Here is a 23,185-nt window from a genome sequence, read left to right as displayed (position 1 = left end):
AATGACTGTGAAAGAATTTAAAAGGTGGGAGGGACCGCAGAGGAGGGAAAAGGATGGGGAAGAGTGATTTCTCTGTTTTTCTAAAGTGGGAGGTGGAAGAGGCCAAAGAGAAGGGGTAACCTAACCTTGGAACCCTGGGGCAGTCCTGGAGAGGTTGGTGCCTGTAGTAGAAGGGTGTACTGTGACCTATCCTGGATGGGGGCCGGGAATTCTCACACCTGGGGAGGTCGGTCAGGACGTCAGTGCTCTGCAGATAGAGATTTAGGGATTGGAGATATGACAGCCCCAGCCTGGGAGAGATCGGAGGTGGAGTTTCAGATCCGGGGTCTCCTGTGGAAAAGAATGCTTGCAGCTTATCTGCAGCAAACCCCAGTGGTTCCTGAGTAACCTGGCCTTTGCAAGAATTTTGGAGATGTGTTTAACCCATAAGAAAGCAAAGCCCCTTGGTAGCAGTGTGACTTAACTATGTCCTATGCCCATTTCTCTTGTCAAGTGGTCACATCCCTTCCTCTCCCCCTCTCAGGCCTCCTCACACTGGTCTAGTCCCGAGAGTCTCCACTCCAGCAGGGAAGGAGCCTCAGCCAGGAGCAGACCATGCCGGTGTCCCTGCTCTGGGCCAGGGAATGGTGCTGGGAATGCTGTGTAGTGGAATCTGCCCACCTGGGTCTGAGCCTCGGTCCTGGTTCTATGTGAAGGGCTTTGGGGACATGCTCCTGAGCCCCACTTACTGTATCTTATGTCTTAGTAAAAGACTCTGGTTGCTTTTTTTTTTTTTTTTTAAGTCCTCACCCAAGGATATGTTTATTAATCTTAAAGAGAGAGGTAGCGGGGAGGAGAAAGAGAAACATCGATGTGAGAGAGAAACATCAGTGTACCTCAACTGGGCATCGAACCCGCAACCTAGGTATGTGCCCTGACCGGGAATGGAGACCGCAACCTTTTTTAAGATATTGCTCACCTTGCCTGGCCATGTGGCTCAGTAGTGAGCATCGACCTATGAGCCAGGAAGTCATGGTTCCATTCCTCGTCAGGGCACATGCCTGGGTTGCAGGCTTGGTCCCCAGTAGGGAGCTTGCAGGAAGCAGCCGATCAATGATTCTCTCTCATCGTTGATGTTTCTCTCTCCCTCTTCCTTCCTCTCTAAAATCAATAAAAATATTTTTAAAAACTTAAAAAGAAGATATCACCCCCCTTGCCCTGGCTGGTTTTTCTTAGTGGTTAGAGCGATGGCCCGTGGACGGAGGGGTCTCAGGTTCGATTCCCAGGCAAGGGCTCGTACCTGGCTTGCAGGTTCAATCCCCAGGCCCATTTGGGGCATGTGTGGAGGCAACCAACCGAGATGTGTTTCTCTCACGTCAATGTTTTTTTTCCTCTCTCCCTCTCCCTCCCTCCTCCTCCCCTTCCATTCTCTCTAAAAATCAATGGACAAAATATCCTCGGGTGAGGATTAAAAAACACACACGGATGTTGCCCACCTAAAATGTGGTCCAAGGTCCTAACGAGTCATCACATATTGACCTGGCAAGCTCCCAGTCCTAGTCCTCGCATACTTGGCCACCTTGTTTCCTGAGCTTCCTTCAGCCTCTTCCACACACACATCTTCATTGTTATCCACGCCCCAAACTGCCCCCCTTCAAGGAGCAGCCTCAGTAGGTGGGCCACATGCAGGAGCCCTGACACCAGTGGCCCCTTCACTCCCAGCACATTGTCTTTCCCACCGGAAATTGGTGGGGCTGACAACCTCCTAAGTGCCCATTGCTCCAATAGAGACTCACTCTCCTTCAGTACCTGCCTCCTTAGGTGTGCTTAGTTAGGACCACAGCTTTGCTCCCCTTCTCCCCCCTCCGCCGCCCCCCCCCCCCCCCCGGGCCTTTCTCCCTCGTAGTTTCCTCTGTTGATTTCCTCTGGCTGGAAAAAGTGGCGGGGTGAAGTTTGGAGATAGATGAAGGATAATAAAGATTTACAAAGTGTGCTTATAGTTTTACATGCATCTTGAGACCACTGTCATTTTATTTTATTTTCCCTGGAAGTAGTCTTATGACACGTTCACTGTCTGTCCCTGGGCTCACAGGTGTGTGTCCCGGGGCAGTACCACCACAGGTGCTATGTCTGGTCCTAATTATCATCTCGCCAGTCTGCTGCCAAGTGGACGCTCATCTCAGTGACTTAGGAGAGGAGGGTCATGTGAGCACCACAGGGCGTGGTGAAGGCTTGGCCCTTTTGGGGCTGCCTTGATGGAAGGATGGGCGTTTTGAGAAGGGAAGGGTGTACAGCTTATGGGAAATAAGAGTTTAACTCAGGCATCCCCGTGTTCCCTTCAGGACAAACTCACATTAGTGATTTCCGCGGAACACCCGGTAGTGAGTGTCCTTGGTTGCAAAGAGTACAATTGGTGGAAGGCAGGCCCTGCTGAGCAGGTTCCAGAAGCACGGCAGCTGGGACAAAGAGGGCCCTCGGCCGTGGCCTTCACCTGCCACCCTTGAGTGCCCTGTGTCCTCTCCCTTGCCTGTGCAGTAAATCAGATTAACAGGGATCTCCGAAAGCACAGCCAGGGGCAAACATCCAGATTTGCATGTAAGTGTGACGTCAGCAGTGAAAAAGCAACAGGCTGGGTATTAAAAGCGAAAGTACTTCGATACAAATAGTGCCGAGACAAAGGCGGCCCGCCCATGACTACTGATACGCCTTGTGACCTTAGGACAGCCCCTCGTCCGCACTGGACCTGCTCTCCCCGCTGCGAAAAGAGGGCTGCCGGAGCTGGCGCTTGGCCCTCTCGGTTAAGTGTTTACAGCAAGGTGGAAGGAGCAGCAGTTTGGAGTCTCTTGTTTTTCTGTCTCTCGGTGCCTGGTGCTGGCCTCCTGTGGCTGAGCGCTGACAGCCTTTCTCTGAGAGCCAGATTCCAGAGGAGGCCCAGCTGGGCAGCGCGTGGGTGGGCCTCAGCCCAGCAGCCTTTCAGGAAGAGCCCTCAGCTTGGTGGCACAGGAGTGCAAGGGGGAGGGAAGGGGAGCACACGGCTTCACTTCTTCATCTGGGATTAAACTGCTTCCTGTTTTTACTTTTAGGACGAATACCTTTCTCTTGTGGCCAGGCTCATTATCCATTTTCGAGACATTCGTAAGTAAAATTTTACATTTCTGGTTGTGATCGCTGTGAGAGGCTGACCCTGTCATGCGGTGGAGACTTACTTGGCCACAGTGCCTGAGTCAGAATGTCTGTGTAAAAGTGCCTGCTTTCTGGAAAGTTCTTCATTGCTTTGCATTTGATTCCATATTTCTCATCTCCCCAGAGCCTCAGCCTCAAAAATGCTGATTTTGGCATAATGAAGATGTTAGCCTCAAAGTGTTTTAAACTGGACTGCTGTTTTTGCTTGTCCATTTAATCTTTTTTAAAAGGACTGTTGGCCCTGGTCGGGTGGCTCAGTCGGTTGGAATGTTGTCCGGACACTGAAAGGTTGCGGGTTTGATTTCTGGTCAGGGCACATACCTAGGTTCCGGGTTCAAGCCCAAATCTGGGTGTCTATGGGAAGCAGCCGATCAATCTCTCTCCCTCTCTCTCTCTCTCTCTCTCTCTCCTCTCTCCTCTCTCTCTCTCTCATTCTCCCTTCCTCCCTCCCTCCCTCTTCTTCTCTCCCTCCTTCTTCCTCTCTCCCTCATCCCTCTCTTCCTCTCTCCCTCTCTCACTAAAATCAATAAACATATCCTCGGGTGAGGTTTAAAAAAAGAAACGATTCTTTAAAAAAAGAAAAGGACTGTTGCTTTTATCTCCAGGCAGCTCTTCTTAAATAAGCAGTTTACTCTGGAACAGAAACTTCTTTCCCTAATAGTTGGTTTTATCGACCCATGGAGGCCTGACCTAAATGTGTGTGTTCCTATTAGGCTGGAAGCTTCTGAGCCCAACTTCCTGCCTCGAGCTCCCTGCCATAGTGAGGGACACCCAGGTCCTGCCACATTCCACCTCCTCTGATTCCCAGGGTCCTGCTGTGGTCCTGTCAGCCAGGCCTAGCAGCAGCCATGGCACTTCAGAAATGAAGGTCATTGCATCCCAGGGTCAGGGTTTTCTGTGTAGACACTGAGTGTTCCTGGATGGCTGGTGGGGGCCGGGGGCACTCTGTGGTTTTAGCCAGCAGCGCCTCTTGCCTGCCTGCAGTTGTGTTTCCACGGGAGAGGGGCTCCTGACATAGCCTGTCCTTGGGGTGTGCACTTGGCAAGTCCAGTGCTGTTCCCCCGTGGCTGTAGAGGCAGCTACAGATTCAGTCTAGTAATCCTGGGCTGAGGAAGAACCCCAGAGGTTTTGCTTCTTTCCACACTGACTAGCTTTTTACCAGGACAGCCAACAAGGTGAACTTCACTTGATTTCATTTTCTTGCTCTGTTTGGGAAGGTTCTATGGCAGTGATGGCGAACCTATGACACACGTGTCAGCACTGACACGCGTAGCCATTTCTGATGACACGCGGCCGCTGAGGCGGCCACTTGCCGAGGATGAAACATTTGCTGCTCCTGAGGATGAAGCATTTGTGAAATAATGTTTTTTCCTCAAAGTGACACACTACCCGAGTTATGCTCAGTTTTTTGGCGAAGTTTGACACACCAAGCTCAAAAGGTTGCCCATCACTGTTCTATGGAGTCTAGAATAAGAGGAGATGGAAGTAGGAGCTTGGAGAACGAGCAGCCTGGATGAACCGTCCTGGTTTGTCCTGGCAAGGGACTCTGCTTGTCGGGGCTGGGCTGGTCTGTTCAGGAGGTGGCCTGGCACGATGGCACACACAGGCCTGTGGGTTGGGTGTCCACAGCTGTGTCACCTCAGGAGAGGGTAGAACTGGTGTGGCAGTTCCCTACCTGATCCTAGGGCCAGTTAGATCTGACTCCAGCCAGGTTTGGCCAGCCTTAGTTTCTCTAGAAAATGGAGATGCTGCCTCACCAGCATAGGTTGAACATGGAGGTGTCATGGAGTTCTCAGCACCATTCTGGACCCATCATGGATCCTATAGCTTTCTTGTTTGTTGCTCAGGGCAGGAGCTGAGACTATGGACCTAGAAAGGAAGGAGAGCTGGAGTAGGCCCAAAGTGAGCCTCTGCCTGGGGCGGTTCTTTAAGGCCCCAAGGTTGACCCTGGGGCAGTTCTGCACCCTCTTCTCCCAGACCCCCTTGTGCATCAGTGCTGCCAGGAATGGGACACATACACATGTGTGTGAGTGTGTGCACACAAACAAACATACACTGAAGCTCTGAGGTATGTTTTATCTAGTTTCTAGGCAGGGTGAGCTCAGTTTTAGCAAATGACCTCTGGGCAAATGCATATAAACTGACTTACTGTGAAAATATGTGGTTATATAAAACGTTATTTATTTTGTTTTTGTTTTTTAAATATAGATAACAAGAAATCTCAAGCTTCTGTCAGTGGTAAGAATTTTTCATCTTTTAATTCAAATTCTTCCCACCCTTGCATATGGGGCAGCAGGAAATATATTGTGGATGCCCCGTTTGCTTGGGGCTAAGCTGTTACTAGAGGACAAAGTTCAGAGAGACCTCTGGCTGGTCGCGAGAATTGTGGAGCTGTGCCCCATACTCCCCATCCTTCCTCTTCCTGTGCCCATAAGATGCTGCTGCCCCACTGCATTTCACTTGGATACAGTTTTGCCCAGCAAAAAGATTATATATAAAAACTCTCATAGTTATCGAGACATTATCTAAAATTTTGCTCTGGGAGAGAACTACCTATATATATAAAAGCCTAAGTGACCGACTAACAGTTAACTATGATGTGCACTGACCACCAGACACTCAACGCAGGAGCGGAAACCACAGGCATAGAAACTTGGAATAGACTGATAAATCTCAGAGGGAAGCGGGGAGGGTGGGAAGAGATTAACCAAAGATCTTATATGCATCCTAGAGGCTCGGTGCATGGATTCATGCACCAGTGGGGTCCCTCAGCCTGGCCTGCACCCTCTCACAATCCAGGACCCCTCGGGGGATGTCAGAGAGCCGGTTTCAGCCCCATCCCTGCAGGCCAGGTCAAGGGACCCCAACAGTGCATGAATCTGTGCACCGGGCCTCTAGTTATTGTATATTTAGTATAACAGCATGAAGTAGTTCTTAGAGAGTAGCTGTGAATTATCTTTAAGTTACAAAGTTTCTTTGTAAGTTAAAAAATATCATTACTTTTTAATTTCAGGGTTTTATCACATAAGAGAGACCCTGTCTGACAATTCAGCCTTGATTTCACTGACCGAGCTGAGCTGCCAGTGAAGGAGTTGAGATCCAACATGGCCGACTAGACTCCAACCTGTCAGGAAGGGAGCTAGTCTCCCATGCTGTTTGTCTTACCTTAGGCAGCAGAGCTATAAATGCCAGATGCCCATGCCTGCCTCATGAGCTATCTGCACCTGTCCATGTAGGCCCTAGCTCCCCTCGGGGTATCTGCATGTAGCTTGATCCTCAGCTTGCAGGGCGGTGGGATCAGAGTACATGGGCCAGGAGAACGTCTGGGCTCTTGGTATTGACGCATAGGGTCTGTGGCACCCAGATCTGTGGCAGGGTGCCCAGGCCAGACCACACCTGTCTGCAGCCAGGCATTTGCCATAGCTTACACTCATAACTGTGATGAGAGCATCAGGCTCCTTGTCTCTCTTCAGCATTGTTCACTGAGCTGAGTGGAGACCTGGTGGGCTTAGTGAATGTCATAATGCTCCTTTGAGCTTTGTGGACCTTTCCCTCACTTAGCTTGTTCTGGTGTGATGGCCCTGGGTATAGGAGTAGTGTCCTGAGAATGCCCCTCTGTGGGGGTTCTGGTGGACAAGGAGACGTGTAATCTCCCTGGAGAGCATCTGTCTTCACCCCCCTCCGCCTGAGGCTTTTCTGTGCGCCCCACCCCCACCCTTGTGCCCTTGTTTACTTAAAGAAGGGCCTGTGTGCTCACCCAGCAGGAAAGGATTGTACAGCCCGGAGGGGTGGGGGCTGCTGCCTTCCCTGAGGGCAAATTTGTCCTTCAATCTTAGGACCCTAGTACAGGCCCCACTAGGAGGGTGGGACAAGCTCCCTGCCCAGGAGGCTCATGGTCCAGAAGCAATAATAAACACACAAGGCGCCCTGCCCCGGGTTGTGACAGGCAGTTAGGTCAGCATGTGGGAGGCTTCCAGGACTCTGACCAGTTGGGGCTTTGAGGAAGTAGAGCCTGGAGGCAGCAAGAAGGGGTGCTCCATGACGCCTCACAGCCTTCAGAGCCTCCCCTGATTTCCGTGGGCACTTCCCTGAGATGCTGTGCCTTTGTGTTCCCACAGACCCTATGAATGCGCTACAGAGCCTGACTGGTGGACCCGCGGCAGGAGCAGCCGGAATTGGCATGCCTTCTCGGGGCCCAGGACAGTCCCTAGGTGGGATGGGAGGCCTTGGTGCCATGGGGCAGCCAATGCCTCTCTCTGGACAGCCGCCCCCCGGCACCTCAGGGATGGCCCCTCATGGCATGGCTGTTGTGTCCACGGCGACTCCACAGAGTGAGTACCACAATTTTCAGAGAACCTGCCATTTTCTTTGGAAGCGGCATGCATTTTATTCCTTTGCTCAAGATGGTTGGAGAAGCTCCAAGGAGCTCTGACTTTTTATCTTCGTGGTGTGGGGAGAAGGCTCCAAGCCTTCTGTGGGCCAGCAGAAGAGTTAAGTGACACTGAGGCCCTCTTCCTACCCCGGGGTGAGAGTGGAGGACTTGGAGGAGGTTGGAGTGATCTGGGGCTCCATCCAAGGGCTTGTATTTTGTAGCTGTAAGAGAAACAGTTAGGTCTCAGAGTGTCTTGGTCATGAAGAAGTGCTGTTAGCATCTCACAACCCCTAGGCTGCCCGCCCTCAGGAGCTGTCCCTTCCCGTGCTGCCCTTGCCCTCTTTGTACTTCCCTGCAGCACACGGCCCCTTGTCTTCTGTACTCAGCTGCCCCTTCCGGGAGCTGGACCACAGTGCAGGTCTTCCTTTTCTTTCCAGGACCCCTCTTGATGGGCCTTTGGTAAACATTTACTTAGTACCTGGACGGTACTTCAGGACTTCAAAGTGCTCCAATGCTTTTTTTCCTGAATAGAACATTTTATTTTTGAAATACTTTGAGTCACAGGAAGTTGCAGAGTAGTGCAGAGTTCCCATGTACCCTTCACCCAGCTTCCCCAATGATAATATCTTAGTACATCATCAAAACTGAGAAATGAACATGGGGACAGTGCTCAACTCAGGGAGACCATTCAGACATCAACAGTTCTTATATGCATTCTTGTGCATGCACTTACATGTGTGTAGTTCTATGAGATTTTATCCTATGTGGAATTGAGTAACCATCACCACTGTCACCACTGCAGAACTGTTCCATTACCACCAACAAGCTGTTGTATATCTCTTTTGTTAAATTATTTTTTATTGCCGAAACCGGTTTGGCTCAGTGGATAGAGCATCAGCCTGCGGACTCAAGGGTCCCAGGTTCGATTCGGTCAAGGGCATGTACCTTGGTTGCGGGCACATCCCCAGTAGGGGGTGTGCAAGAAGCAGCTGATCGATGTTTCTCTCTCATCGATGTTTCTAACTCTCTATCCCTCTCTCTTCCTCTCTGTAAAAAATCAATAAAATATATATTTTTAAAAAATTATTTTTTATTGATTTTTAGAGTGAGAGGAAGTGAGAGGGATAGAGCGATAGAAACTTCGGTGAGAGAGACATCAATCAGCTGCATCCTGCACACCCCCTACTGGGGACCAAGCACACAACCCTGGCATGTGCCCTGACCGGGAATCAAATCGTGACTCCCTGGTTCATAGGTTGTCACTTAACCTATGTCTCTCAGTTGGGCTATTGCATACCTTTTTTTTTTTTTTAAATATATAAATATATTTTATTGATTTCAGAGAGGAAGGAGAGGGAGAGAGAGATAGAAACATCAATGATGGGAGAGAATCATTGATGGGCTGCCTCCTGTATGCCCCCTACTGGGTATTGAGCCTGCAACTCGGGCATATGCCCTTGACCAGAATTGAACCCGGTACCCTTCAGTCTGCAGTCTAATGCTCTATCTGCTGAGCCAACCTGGCTAGGGCTGTTGTATACCTTTTAATAATCACACATGCCCTCCAACCCTAAGTCCTGGCAGTCACTGATCTGTCCTCTGTCTCTATAATTGTGTCACTTTGCCAGTGTTTTATCAGTGGCATCATATAATGTCTGACTTTTTGAGATTGGCTCTTTTTACTCAGCATAATGCCCTTGAGATCCTCCAAGTTGTATTAACCATTCATTCCTCTTCATTGCTGAGTAGTATTCCATGAGGGTACCAAGGACTGAGTGTACTAAGTTGACTTATGCATTCACCCTAGCATGACATTCGGGTTGTTTCCAGTTTGGGGCTGTTACATATAAAGCTGCTGTGAACACTTGTGTATGGGTTGTGGTGTTTCAGTGTATTTTTCTCATGTATCCCTCATAGTAACCTATGAAGAGGGCAGTGTCATTGCCTCTGCTTTGCCCAGAAGGTAGCGTGACCTATAGCTGGGGTCAAACCCAGGCTGCCTGACCTGAGCACCCTGTTCTTTGTTGGGCTTACTGTATTAGCATTGCCTTGCTCTTCTCAGAGGGCACATGTGTCCTCATTCTCACCACTCCTGCACTGGAATCTTCCATCCCCAGCCATCCTCTTCCTCCTCAGGTCTTCATTCTCTTCTCCTTACTGATATCTTGCCATCAGACTCTTAGCTCTTCACTTGGTTCTTCATCTTGAGCTCCTTTGTCCCCCTTTGTCATATCAGCACACCTGATACACACACGGGATAGCTTATGGAAGAATGTGTAAGAGAGGTACTGGCCCTGGCTCCCTTTTACATTATACTCTGGTGTACTGGTTGAGTTTCTTTTATCACAAACTTATATTTTATAATAAAAAATAGTTTTAAAATGTATGTGTTGAGCCCAGCCTGGTGTAGCTCAGCAGTTGAGCGTCGACCCAGGAACCAAGAGGTCACCAATTCAATTCCCGGTCAGGGCATATGCCCAGGTTGCGGGCTCGACCCCCAGTTGGGGGCGTGCAGGAGGCAGCCAATCAATGATTCACTCTCATCATTGATGTTTCTATCTCTCTCTCCCTTTTCCTTCCTCTCTGAAATCAATAATATATATATATATATATATATATATTTTTTTTTTAAATGTATGAGTTGAGAATGCTCCTATCTATGATTTGTCTTACAGTTTCACACCTGAGTTTGTCAGAAGTTCAGTGGCAAAAGCTTTCATATCTTCCCCAATCTGACCTTGACCCACATCCTGTTTTCAGCTTCGGAGGGACCTGGTCTCCTGTGTGGCACTAGAGGAAGTTTGAAGTGGGCTCTCTACTTTCATGTCCTGCTGCTGCCTCTGTCAGAGACCTTCCCTCCCTACCTTTGACCTCTTGCCTGTCTGGTCTACCCAAAATACGTGTCATGGCCCAGTGGGCATTTGCTCTCCCTTTCTAACATTTTTTCCAAATGCCACTGTGATTAAGGCTACTTCAAGCCATAATCCCAGAGGGCAGGGCCTTAGAGGTTTTGCCCGAGTTCTCAAAGGGCAGTCCAGGGCACACTGCGATAGTCTCCACGTGACCCAGGTTAGTCATAAGAAACACAAACACTGACCGTGGGTAAGGCTGTGGGCTGGGGTACAGGGTTTTAGTGAGACTTACTTATCCCTCTGAACATTGTTGTTCCTCAGTGAATTTTATATCATGTGCAAGTAAAAACCGACTTTAAAAATAAGTCCTATTCCTGGCTGTGTGACAGACTGGGTGCTGAGGACCCCTCCTCTTTCTGGATAACTAGATCCTGGGTCGGCTGCATTTTGGATTGTTGGGCTGGCAGAAGTAGGGGATGCTCTTTCCCTTGCTGTGCCCAGGCTCACTGCAAGATGGGAAAAGCAAGTTTGGGGTCCCTCCATCCAGCAGGATTTGTGCCAGGGCACTTGGCATCCCTAGCACCCCCAGAAGCAAGGGCAGATTGGAGGAGAATGCTTCCAAGATTAGGACTGTTGGAATTGCAGTTAAGGTCAAGCATTGAGCACACAATCAAAGATCAGTAGGTATGAAAGGAGGCAAAGGCACCATGAGGAAGAACACAAACAGTAAACAGATGTGGAAATTTCCAGGGACCACACACATAGCAGTTGTTAAGTATGGGCTTGGCATGCTAAAAAAAAAATAAAGGATGGAATCACAAATGAGCAAGCACTGTGATACTATCTGGAATGACCAAGCAGATTTGAAAAGGAACCAAATAGAACTTTTAGAAGCTGAGAAATAAAATTCATGAGAGGAAAAAAAAAGTATGGATGAATAAACAGTACATTAGATATAGCTGAAGAAAGAATTTGTGAACTAGAGCTACATTTGAAGAAATTCTGTAGAATGTAGCCCAGAGAAGCAGACATGGAAAATATGAGGCTAAGAAATGTAGAGGATAAAATCAGAAAGTCTAATATCTAATAAAAGGGCTAAGTGGAGAAAATGGAAGCACAGTAGTATGTGAGGAGATGATGGTTTAGAAAAGCTCAGCACACCCATACCAGTTAAATAAAGCATCCATGTCTTAACCTGTTGTGAAACAGCAGAATACCAAAGGCCAGAAGAATATCTTTAAAATGGCCGATTTCTGTAAGGAGCAAGAAGTCGACTCAGCAGACTCAGTGATGGAGTCAAGAAGATAGGAGGTGGTTAGAGTGCTGAGAATAGAGCTGCCAACCACAGTTATGTGCCAGTAAAACGTCCAAGGAATAGGAGGAAACAGACATTTTTAGATAAATAAAGCCCAAGAAACCTTCATTAAAAGGTTTTTAAAGACATACTTTTATTTGTCCTCACCATTTCCTCTTCTCAGACCATCCTTTTCAACATGCCAGGTGTAAGATGGGAGAAGAAATATTTTTCATATAAGGTAGTGAATCTAAACCAGTAATTCTCAATGATTTTGTACCGTAGGGAACATTTGGCAATGTCTAGAGACCATTTTGATGTCTTAACTGTGGGGGTGCTATTGGCTTCCAGTTGGTAGAAGCCAGAGATGCTGCTAAACATCTTACATGCACAGGACAGCCCCCCCATAACATAGGATTATTTGGTCCAAATTTCAGTAAGGACAAGGTTGAGAATTCTTGGTGTGAACAGATATTACCTCTGTAAAATAATATTCAGAGCTAACCTCCATATGGACCTGCTACATTCCAAGCACTATTTTGAGTATTCTATCTATAATAGGCTATTTATTAGTCCAGTGTAGGGAAACTGAGGCATCGAACAGTGACAAAGTTGGGATTTGAGTCAGGGTAGTCTGGGTCAGAGGCTGTACCCCTAGTCATTATTCTATCCTGCTTCTTATTATAAGTCTGCTTTGTGGCCACAAGTTGATAAACAGGGACCAAAATAAATGGAAGTCAGAGGGGGGAATACATCAAGGAAATCAGGTCTATTATGTGCACATAAAACCTACTTTAAAAAATTGAGAGGGTTTGCCCTGGCCAGTGTGATTCAGTTGGTTGGGCGGCGTCCTGTGTACCGAAAAGCTGTTGCTTCGATTCCTGGTCAGGGCACATGCCCGGTTGTGGGCTCAGTCCCCCGTAGGGGCCATGCAGGAGGCAGATGATCGCTGCCTCACTCTCACATCAATTTTCTATCTCTTTCTCCCTCTCCCTACCTCTCTCTCTTAAAAAAAAAAAAAAAAAATAGAGAGGGTTCTCAGGTCCTTGTATTTGGAAAAGAGATTAAAATATGCCTAAACTTTATACTTTATTTAAGTATACACGAACAGCCCTGGCTGGGTAGTTCAGTCGGTTGGAGTGTCATCCCGATAACGCCAAGGTTGCAGGTTCAGTTACCAGTCAAGGCATGTGCAAGAAGCAACCGATAAATACGTAAATAAGTGGAACAACCCCCCTCTTTCCCCCTCCCTCCTTCCCTCTCTCCCTCCCTCTCTCTTCTCCTTTTTCCTCCCTCCCCCTTCCTTTCTCTCTTTAAAGTCAATTTTAAAGTTATTACAGCCTGGATGATATCCAGAGAATTATGCTGAATGAAAAAAACTAACCATAGTGTATGGTCCCACTTATGTAACTTTTTTTAAATGGCAACATTTCAGAAATGGAGGACACCTTAGTTGTTGCCACGGGTGGAAGGATGGGGCTGCTGAAGCAGGTGGCACTACTAGGGATCACTGTGGTGTTGGAATTGTTCAATATTTTGACTGTAATCTACTCAGGTGAGAAAATTGTATAGAACTTAATATTCACACCTGCACAGATGAGCACATAGTCTGGCTGTGTTATTCTGTTATAATTTCACAAAATGGTACCATAGGTAGACACTGGTCAAAGTATACAAAGGATCTTTCTCTGTATTCTTTTTTTTTTTTAATATTTTTTATTGATTTTTTTTACAGAGAGGAAGGGAGAGGGATAGAGAGTTAGAAACATCGATCAGCTGCCTCCTGCACACTCCCTACTGGGGATGTGCCTGCAAGCAAGGTACATGCCCTTGACTGGAATTGAACCTGGGACCCTTCAGTCTGCAGGCCAATGCTCTATCCACTGAGCCAAACCGGTTAGGGCTTCTTTTTATTTTTTTTTTTATAACAGCTTTATTTAGATATAATTCACATACCATATAGTTCTCCTATTTAAAGTGAAACCTTTGGTGGTTTTTAGTATATTCAGAGAGTTGTGCGACCATCACTCCAATCAATTTTAGAACCTTTTCATTACTCCAAAAGAAACTGCTCCATGGAAAATCTTATAAGTGATTTTCATTCAGCATTATTATAATAGCCCCAAAGTGGAGACAACCCAAATGTCCATAGCCGATGAATGGATAAACAAATGTGGGAAATCCGTATAGTGCAGTGGTTTCCAATCTTTTTTTGGCCATGCCCCACCTAAGCATCTCTAAAATACTGATGCCTACCCCCCACCTTGTGACATATAATTCTTATTCAAAAAGTGAACTCCTACCCTAGCTGGTTTGGCTCAATGGATAGAGCGTCATCCTGCGGACTGAAGGGTCCCGGGTTCGATTCTGGCCAAGGGCACATGCCTGGGTTGCAGGGCTCGATCCCCAGTAGGGGGCGTGCAGGAGGCAGCCAGTCAATGATTCTCTCACATCATTGATGTTTCTCTATCTCTCTCTCCCTCTCCCTTCCTCTCTGAAATCAATAAAATATATATATATATAAAAAAGTGAACTCCTATTCACGTGGAGGAAGCCTAAAAGGCCATTAACTCGGTCTAAACAAACTCCCAAAGAACATGACATCCATGAGAGAGAAAAATAAAAGAATGAAAGTTGAAATACTGAGGAAGAAATCCCTAAGAAATTGTTAAAAAACTAGAGGCCCAGTGCATGAATTCGTGCATGGGTAGGGGTCCGGCCAGCCTGCCCCAATTGGGCTGGCCCGGGGAAGGGGCTGTGGCTGGTTGGCAGACCGGCCCCAGGGGGGCCAGTCGGGGGCGGGGCTGGCCAGGGTAGGGACACGGGTGGTTGGCCGGCCAGCCCCACCCCCTGGTCGAACTCCCGGTCGAGGGGACAATTTGCATATTAGCCTTTTATTATATAGGATAATAATAAGCCTGGCCGGTGTGGCGCAGTGGTTGAGCATCGACCTGTGAACCAGGAGGTCATGGTTTGATTCCTGGTCGGGGCACATGCTCGGGTTGTGGGCTCAATCCCCAGTGTAGTGTGTGCAGGAGGCAGCCGATCCATGATTCTTTCTCACCATTGATGTTTCTGTCTCTCTCTCTCTTTCCCTCTCTGAAATCAATAAAAATCTTTTAAAATAATAATAATAATAAGTGATATGAAAAAAATAGCAAATAAAGTTTCAAAACATATAATAGAGAACTGAAATGCATAAATGTCACAATATATATTTATATACTGTATATGAGGCCCCTAGAACCATAAGAAATGCAAAAAAAAAATTCACTGTTAATAACTCATTCTCGAATTGCCCCCCTTAAAAATCAAATTACCCCCTTTGGAGCATGTGTTCCACGTTGGGAACCACTGGTATAGTGGAATCCTATTTGGCAATAAAAAGAAATGAAATACTGATACATGCTACAGCATGGGTGAACCTTGTAAATATTATAATGGGCGAAAGAAGCCCATCATAAAAGACCACGTATTGTGAGATTCCATTAATTTGAAATGTCCCGAATAGGCGAAGCCATAAAGACAGAAAGTAGATTAGTAGTCACCAGAGGCTGGGCTTCTTGGCTATCCAAAAGACTTAGCCCTTTTCTTTTTTCTTTATTATTATAGAACAGTTCGTAATAGTAAGTTTCATAATCCGCACAAATGTTGCTCCCATCACATCTGTTCAATCCCAGCAGCAGGTGGGGCAGCAGATGGTCTTACCACCCTCCCCGTCTGCACAGCACTGGGCAATGGGCTCTGCTTGCCTTGTAAGCTGGGCCTGATTCCGGGTCTGTCTCCAGCCCAGCTGCAGCTCCAGCAGGTGGCGTTGCAACAGCAGCAGCAGCAGCAGCAGCAGTTCCAGCAGCAGCAGGCGGCATTGCAGCAGCAGCAGCAGCAGCAGTTCCAGGCTCAGCAGAATGCCATGCAGCAGCAGTTCCAGGCAGTGGTGCAGCAGCAGCAGCAGCAGCTCCAGCAGCAGCAGCAGCAGCAGCAGCACCTGCTTAAATTGCACCATCAAAACCAGCAACAGGTACCTGGTGCTCTTGTTCCGTACTTGGCCTCCCTCCTGTGGTATTGGAGCTCTGGACACGCACCAGCCGTTGTGATGGGTGTAGGGACCCAGAGCCAGCAGTGGATCCTCCTGACACCTGGTGCCTCAGCTTCCTTCTTCATGGGCTTCCCACAGAACCTAGAACACGGAGGAAAAATAGGCCCTGACTTGCTAGGAGGTAATCTGATCTCACAAGACTGGCCTCTCTGTCAGACTTGGGTGTCTAGCTACAGACCTACTATGTGCTGGGGACTGACTCAGTGGAGGCTCTGGGTGCAAGCGATTCATATGAGTTAACTGAATCAAGAAGTGAGACAAACTCTTCAAGATGCATGAATGCTTGAGCCATCACGTGGGCTTGTTTGGTGCCTGAACACAGCACTAATCAACCTACACCTAGTGTCCTACAGGGACATGGCAATGTTACATTAGAAGCCCTGCTCCTAAGAAAACAGTCCCCCCACCCCCCCACCCCAAAGCTGTACTTCTCACCATGGTGTAGTCAGCATCAGACGTGTTGAGCATCTATTGTTAGGTCTGCTCTTGGCTGAGGGAGGGAATCCCTGAGGGGACTTCCACTTTTCTACCTCCAGGCCTTGGCTCACTGACTCCTTTTCCCAGTGGCCACCCTCTCAGAACCGACAGTGAATCTTCAGTCCCACCTTTCACCTTCATCCTGAAAATCAGACATTGGCCATCTTCGTGAGGCTTGTACTATTGACCAGTGTAGGGACCTCGGAGATTTGAGTCACCTGAGCGTTTATCGCAGCCTCCATAGGGCTGCACCCATATGTTACTCTTACTAAACTCTCCCAATATTTCCCTTGAATCTCGCATTCCCTCAGGTCTAGGGGTGGACCAGCCAGCGTCTGATGGCCAGGGCCCAAGTGCACTCTTGGTGTTTCCTCAGTGGGAAGTGCTCGCTCTGCCCCGTGTGAGGACAGCCCAGGCAGGCTTCCTGGGGCAAGGCTGGCACAGGGCCCAGAGGCCGATGGGGTGACGAAGTGCTACTTGTTCTGCCCCTAGATACAGCAGCAGCAGCAGCTGCAGAGGATGGCACAGTTGCAGCTGCAGCAACAGCAGCAGCAGCAGGCTTTGCAGGCCCAGCCGCCAATGCAGCAGCCACCAATGCAGCAGCCACAGCCTCCCCCCTCCCAGGCCCTGCCCCAGCAGCTGCAGCAGATGCATCACCCACAGCACCACCAGCCACAGCCCCAGCCTCAGCAACCACCAGTGGCTCAGAACCAACCATCACAGCTCCCGCCACAGTCACAGACCCAGCCTTTGGTGTCGCAGGCTCCGGCCCTCCCTGGACAGATGCTCTACCCCCAACCTCCGCTGAAGCTTGTGAGTACCCACGACTTGTGGTAGGCTGTGGCTCTTCTCTGGTATCACATGAAGCTCGTGGCCATTAGCAGTTTCTGGAGCTCTTTGGCTATAGACGGCATGTCCTCTCTTCAAGCAATGGGACTCGGGTGGCCCTGTCCCATGTCGGCCTTCACGTCTGGCTCAGCGAGGGCGTGTGCATTCCAAGAGCTGCTGCACCCTGCACTGGGGGTCTCTGCTGCAGGAGTAGCCGTTGGTCTTCCAAGCAGCATGGCTGATTTTGGTGGTGGCCGTGGCCATTTCAAAATTGTGGATGATTTTAGGATTGTTGATTAGGTAGGTGACAGCATGTGTATTCTCACTGTGGGAAGGACATGTCACCTCCATTAAGGACACAAACCATCCATGGTGGTTTTCTACTTGCTCAGAGTTTCTGTTCAAAGATCCCTGTCATGACCATATTTTTGAGGAGGGTATTAATATAAAATGTTACTTTCAGTCTTATTATACATCTCTGTACAAAGCAAGTCCAGTCAGTGACGTTTACACAGAGGACAGAATATTGCCACCAAGTTAGGAGTAGCTACATCAAGGGGCCATTTTTATGTGTGGGGTTTTTTTGCTCGTTTTCCTTGCTTTTCATGGCCTTTTCTATGTGTGACTCATTGAATGAAGTAAGGCTAGGCCATGCCTGAACTGAGTGGCAAGTGAATAGAAGGCTCACAGGGGCAGGCTGGAAGGCTGGGGGTAGTTGGCAGGAGTAGGTATTAGTAGACCTGTCACCTAGGAGCCGTCCTTCCGCTGGCTGGCCAGCCACTCTGGTTTCTTTTGAGGCATCAGGGCTCTGAGTGGGACTCTTACAGACTGTCAGCGCGCTGGGCCCGAGGTTGAGAAGGCTGGGCTGTGTGGTTGGAGCCATTGCTTTGTTTGCAGTGATAGATGGTGATGGCATCTCAGGGGGAAAGCTGTACTTCTCACCAGAGTTAGAGGAAGTGGGACTCCACTGTGCAACTCGAAGACAGGCTGGTGTGGGACATGGCTCATGAGCTAAAGGATAAGGAACGGCCATTAAGGTGACATAATAACCAGTGAAGACGTAACGATCCCATCCTCCTCCTCATGAAAAGCTTCCAACTTCAAAGCTCCCCCAGAAGTAGTGGGTGCTCTGCTCTCCGTGGCTCCAAATCGAATTCTCCCTTCCTCCACCAGGTCCGAGCTCCGATGGTGGTGCAGCAGCCCCAGCAGCCACCGGTGCAGCAGCAGACAGCGCCGACAGCTCAGGCCCCCCAGATAGTGGGTTCTGGAGTCCAGGTGAGGGCCATCAGAGCCAAGGGCTTCTGTAGTTAGCAGGTGCATGTCCACTTGCGAATGGAGCTGGATTTCCAGCGTTCTGTGGCGAGGGTCCTGGTTGGATCAGGGCCAGGTCAGTAAAGCATGGGTCTTCTCTTCCCTGGCACTTTGCGAGATGATGGCTTTCCTGGAGCTGGTCCCTGGGGTCATGAGGTAGCCAGCTCTGCTTGATTATATCCGGGTCCCCCAGCTGCATAGTGCACGTGCCATTCCCACCTCACCTCTGATGTCCTTTATCTTACCTTTTTCCTTCTTAGACCACTCAGTGGAGAGGAGAGTGTTGTAGTCTCATACTTGCCTCAACTCTGAGTACGGGCTGGCAGGGGGTGGACAGTAGCTCTCTAGAAACTGGGAAGAGTGTGGGAATGGTGGCATCTGGCTCCAGCCGACAGCGCAGGCTTGTGCTGTGGTCCCTGCCAGGCTGGCTTCTGGTGCTTACTCCTATGCTGGGAAGTGTGGCCGAGGCCCACCACGTTCACCCTCTGAGTATTGGGTATTGATGGATGGAGGAGGCCTTGCCCCACCTTTTCGTAGTAGAGACCGGATTCTTGTTGGTTTCTGGGGGTTGGAGCTTGGCTCTGTGACTTCTCCATGGACACCCTCCCTTACCCTCGTGCTGGTGCTGAGGTGGGGAGACATCAGTCTGGGGCCTCGGTTCTTCCTGTCTCCACCCAGCTCAGAAGAGTGTTGGCTTTAGATGGAGGAGACATACTAGTTGATGTGGTGAGACTACAGCCACCCGGTGCCATACTGCACTCCTGCCCCGCTCGTTATCCTGAGTGCACAGGGCACATGTCGAGCCTTCTGGGATTCGGTGTGTTCCTTTAGTGTCAGATGACATTTCACTGTGGGAGAGGCTCAGAAACAGTCCTTCCTGGTCCCAGCTGCGTGGCTGGAGTTGTGGGAAGCTGCCTGAGGAGAAGCTAGCCGAGGGGAGGAACCTGAGGTGTTTCGATGCAGCTGAGCCAGACTAGCAGCCTCTGGGGTCACTGCACCAAATGACCTGAGCCCAGAGTTCCCCACGTCACCATCGTGCCCAGACATGATCTTGTGTGAAACACGCAATGGACTTCATATCTGTAGCGGGGACGGGGGCTGGCTGCCCGGTGTGACGAGGTTGGAGTCCATCTCTGCTGCCACTGCTGTGTGTCCTGTGCTTGTCCTCAGGCTTCCTAGGGCTCCCTCTTCTTGGTGTCTCGTGCAGAGAAGGAGGTGATGCATGGTCAGAACCATGGCCCACCCAGTCCACAGAAGCCACTGCCCTTGTCACAAAGTGACCCTCCCTCCTCTGTCCCAGGGCCATTCTTAATGGAATCTTCCAGTTCTCGGGTCCAGTCTAGTAGGAAAGGGAGAAGCTTGGCATGTTTTACCTTGCACTGGGCCATCCTGAAGCAGAACTTCTCTCCATCCCACTTATCGGAGTTTGGGAATGAGCTGCCACAGAAAAGTTGATGTCTTCCGACTGAGGTCTGGCCCCGTCCTGCTGGTTTATTCCTAGGCTTCTCGCTCAAGGAAGTGTACTCCCTGTCGCTTCCCTGGCACCTCACACCTTCCAGAAGCAGGCACAGTTGTTTGTGCTCAGAACCCTGCAGGAGCCTGTGTGCAGCGCTGCTTTTCCCAGCAGTTGCTCTGCCCTCTGCTTCTGCTGGAGGTCCCAGTCCAGCCAGCTCGGGAGCTTGGCTGTGGGCTCGGCCGTGGGCTCAGTCACCTCTAGAGTAACCTTGATTTGTAACCTTCTTTCCCTCCGGTGGAGGCACAAGGCTGCTGGCAGGCAACGCTCCGAGGGGACGGGGCCTCTTCTTTCCGGGAGGGGGACTCGTAGCTGGGGTGGATGAAGTACTTGGGTACTTGTGGGTGGGTTTGGTTTTATTAAGAATGAGCCTTCAGGCTTTCTTTTAGGAGCCATGTCCACCTCATTCCTGAGTGTCACAGGCCAGCATCTGTGGGTGAGAGGGTGAGAGGCCTCATCCGGCACGGTGTGGCCCAGGGTGGGATTCCGGGGGCTGGCGGCAGGGGAAGCGTTCTTGAAGCCCAGGTGTGCGAGCGCCTGTTGGTGCCGTGCCTCAGCCCAGATGCAGACCTTGGCAGTCCTCTGCTGGCCCGCCTCGGGGCTCCTGGCAGGCACTGCCGTTTTGTGGAGCCCAGTTGGCTGGCATCCCCGTGTTCTATTAGCAGCGGCGTCCCCAGGGTGGACAAGCCTTCCTGGGAGAATCTCTGGATTCACAGTCTTCCTTTGCAACCTGGACAAGATAAGGCTAGAGATACTTGGACCCAAACACTTTTAAATATGTGTGGTGACTGTAGAATGTGGGTAGTTAAGAGAACTATAAATAAGGGAAACATTTCAGACTAGAAGAAACAGTTTGATATCTTTTCTTTCCAGTTCTCACGTAGTGGAGGTCATAGGATATACATAGGATTTGTGTATTGCCGTTACATTACAATAGAAGTAAAACGTTTTATAATTAAAATATCTCAGTCAACGTTATTCTATAGGTAGTGTTCCTTTTATGAATATATCCTGCTGTCCTTAATTTATGTCCTGTTCTTGGATCCTGAGATTATTTTCAGTTTTTTGCTGTTACCAGGGATGCATGTCTTAATGCACGGCTGGGTTTTAGATTGTTTCCTGATGCTTCCCAGAAGTGAGTCACCGGGTCACGTTGGGCCCTGATCAGCCAGTCATCTACCAGGGTTAAAGGTGCCAGCTAGTACTCCTGTGTGGTGCCCATGCGTTTGACATCAGGACATGGTGACCACGTATCGCAGCTTTACATATGTGAACTGCTGCACGCAGGGGCAAGTGCTGGCTCTGAAAGAAGTGCTGAGACTGGGCTTGAGCTGGTAGCCCTCCACGTCTTGTCTCTCAACTCTGTCCCCTCGGCACAGAAAAGAGGTGCCTCGTCGAACACGCCATGGTGTTGTGGCCTGATGAGTGGCCAGGGCTCAACCAGGGGCTGAGTTTGGTGTGTGGTGTGCTATGAAAATCGGTGTGCCCTGTTATGTATATGCTTGGTTCTCGTATCTAATGTTATTTGTGTAAATGAGAAAGTTGATGTCATTGTCACTACAGTGGGACTTATTAGGTTACACAGGGTAGCCGCACTAACTTCTGTCTCTTTTATAAATGTTATCTGTGACTGCAGATAAAACCAGAATGGAATGTGTCTCCATTTCCAAACAGTCCCTATGTTTTTATCTTTCAACATTCTATTTTTTGGCATATGGAAACTTAATTTTAACTTTTTAAAAATCTTTGTTGAAAGTATTACATAGGTCCTCCTTTTTCCCTCCTTAACCTCTTCCAGCCGCTCCCGTCCTCCCCCAGGCCCTCACCGCCCCATTGTCTGTGTCCATGGGTTGTGCATATATGCATACAAGTTCATTCCCACTCACCCCTCCCCTGCCTTTCCTCTGAGTTCAACACTCTTAATTATAACTTTCAAGTTACAAAAGAAATATCATCAAAGATACTTCCCTTTCCTCGCCAGTTTTTCTCAGTGGATAGGACATCGGCCTGGACTGAAGGTTCCCAGGTTTGATTCTGGTCAAGGGCATGTACCTTGGTTGCAGGCTTGATCCCTGACCCCAGTTGGGACAGGTGCGGGAGGCAACCAATTGATGTGTCTCTCACATTGATGTTTCTCTCTGTCTCTCCCCTTCTCTTCCACTCTCTCTAAAAATCAATGGAAAAATATCCTCGGGTGAAGATTAAAAAAAAAAAAAAAAGATACTTCCCTGATGTGCCGCCCTGTATGGATGCTCTCTGTCCTCCTTCCAGGCCCTCCTGCCTAGTGACCATGGAGGAGCCAGGCCCGCAGCCCGCAGCCTTGAGGATGGAGCTTGAATTCCTTTGTGGGTGGATGTGTGTTGGGAGGTAAAGAAGTGTAGTCACTCAGGAGAATGGGAGAATGAGTTGCTGGGTGTTTGCTGCCTGGGTCATCTGATCTAGTAAACACTACTGCTGTGTTTTCATTAGAATTTGTGGTTAAAAGAAAATGAGCTTTTCCTCCCAGGATTTCTCAGTTACAAGAAAACCAGTCAGCAGCAAATTAGATTTAAGCATTCATTCCTTATTACTTTTGTTTCTTCATGGAAAAAAATTGCAACTCTCTTGTACCACCTGACTTACTTCCAGATCTTTCTCCCTCTGGAAAAAGCACTTTTTAGTGGCCACTGGCCCTGCTGTGCAGTGCATTGGTGGCTGTAAATGGACACTGTTTACTATTGCCCCCATCTGCCCATGGGCTGAGAGCCGAACCCAGGAGACAGCTGCTTTCGGCCTCACCCTGGGTTTGGGGAATGGGCCTTCGGGTAAGAGTCATGTTTCCCCGAGGCTTCCTGTCCTCACACCCTCCCCAGCGTCCCACTTTGTGTCTAAACTGGGCGGTGAGTGGTGGGCTCTTCAGGACCGCGCTCGAGTTTGGCAGACACCAGAATGCCTTCCTCGTCCCCCACCCCCAAGGAGTTCTTTTGTTGGGGTGGCTGCAGAAAGGTCTTCTCCCAGCCCATTCCCATCGCTATGGGAAGGTTCAGGTTGGAATCTGCTACTGCTTGTGTCACCCCTAGCTTGCGGTGCCTGCTGCATGTGACCCGTGAATGTGGGTGTGGAACACAATTGTGATGCCAGAGGTCTCCCCTCAGCCCTTTGCCCTGCTCCTGAGCGCTGTCCTGGCACCACCCGCCGCGTGGACTGACTCGCCATCAGTGCCGCTTCGCTTCAGTCTCATGGACTGGCTCACACCCTCGTGGGACAGACGTTTTGTTTTCCCAGGGATCATCCCTCTTCC

General features: G+C 49.3%; 1 protein-coding gene across 6 annotated transcripts in view; it reads left to right on the top strand.

Annotated features, from left to right (window-relative positions):
• MED15 (mediator complex subunit 15) overlaps window positions 1–23,185 on the top strand; it is a 63,069-nt gene that overhangs the window by 28,230 nt on the left and 11,654 nt on the right. For 4 of the 6 annotated variants that reach the window (XM_054712441.1, XM_054712439.1, XM_008142620.3 and 1 more), the window contains exons 3-8: window positions 3,063–3,114; window positions 5,371–5,400; window positions 7,281–7,493; window positions 15,469–15,698; window positions 16,746–17,066; window positions 18,255–18,356. In XM_054712441.1, the coding sequence (XP_054568416.1) occupies window positions 3,063–3,114; window positions 5,371–5,400; window positions 7,281–7,493; window positions 15,469–15,698; window positions 16,746–17,066; window positions 18,255–18,356 (948 nt within the window). The remainder of the gene's footprint in view (window positions 1–3,062; window positions 3,115–5,370; window positions 5,401–7,280; window positions 7,494–15,468; window positions 15,699–16,745; window positions 17,067–18,254; window positions 18,357–23,185) is intronic. The other 2 variants (XM_054712442.1, XM_054712440.1) reach the window with 1 other exon arrangement.

The sequence above is a fragment of the Eptesicus fuscus genome, chromosome 23 (genome assembly GCF_027574615.1).
Source record: "Eptesicus fuscus isolate TK198812 chromosome 23, DD_ASM_mEF_20220401, whole genome shotgun sequence".
Taxonomy (NCBI): domain Eukaryota; kingdom Metazoa; phylum Chordata; class Mammalia; order Chiroptera; family Vespertilionidae; genus Eptesicus; species Eptesicus fuscus.
This window is presented reverse-complemented; position numbering and strand designations above follow the sequence as displayed.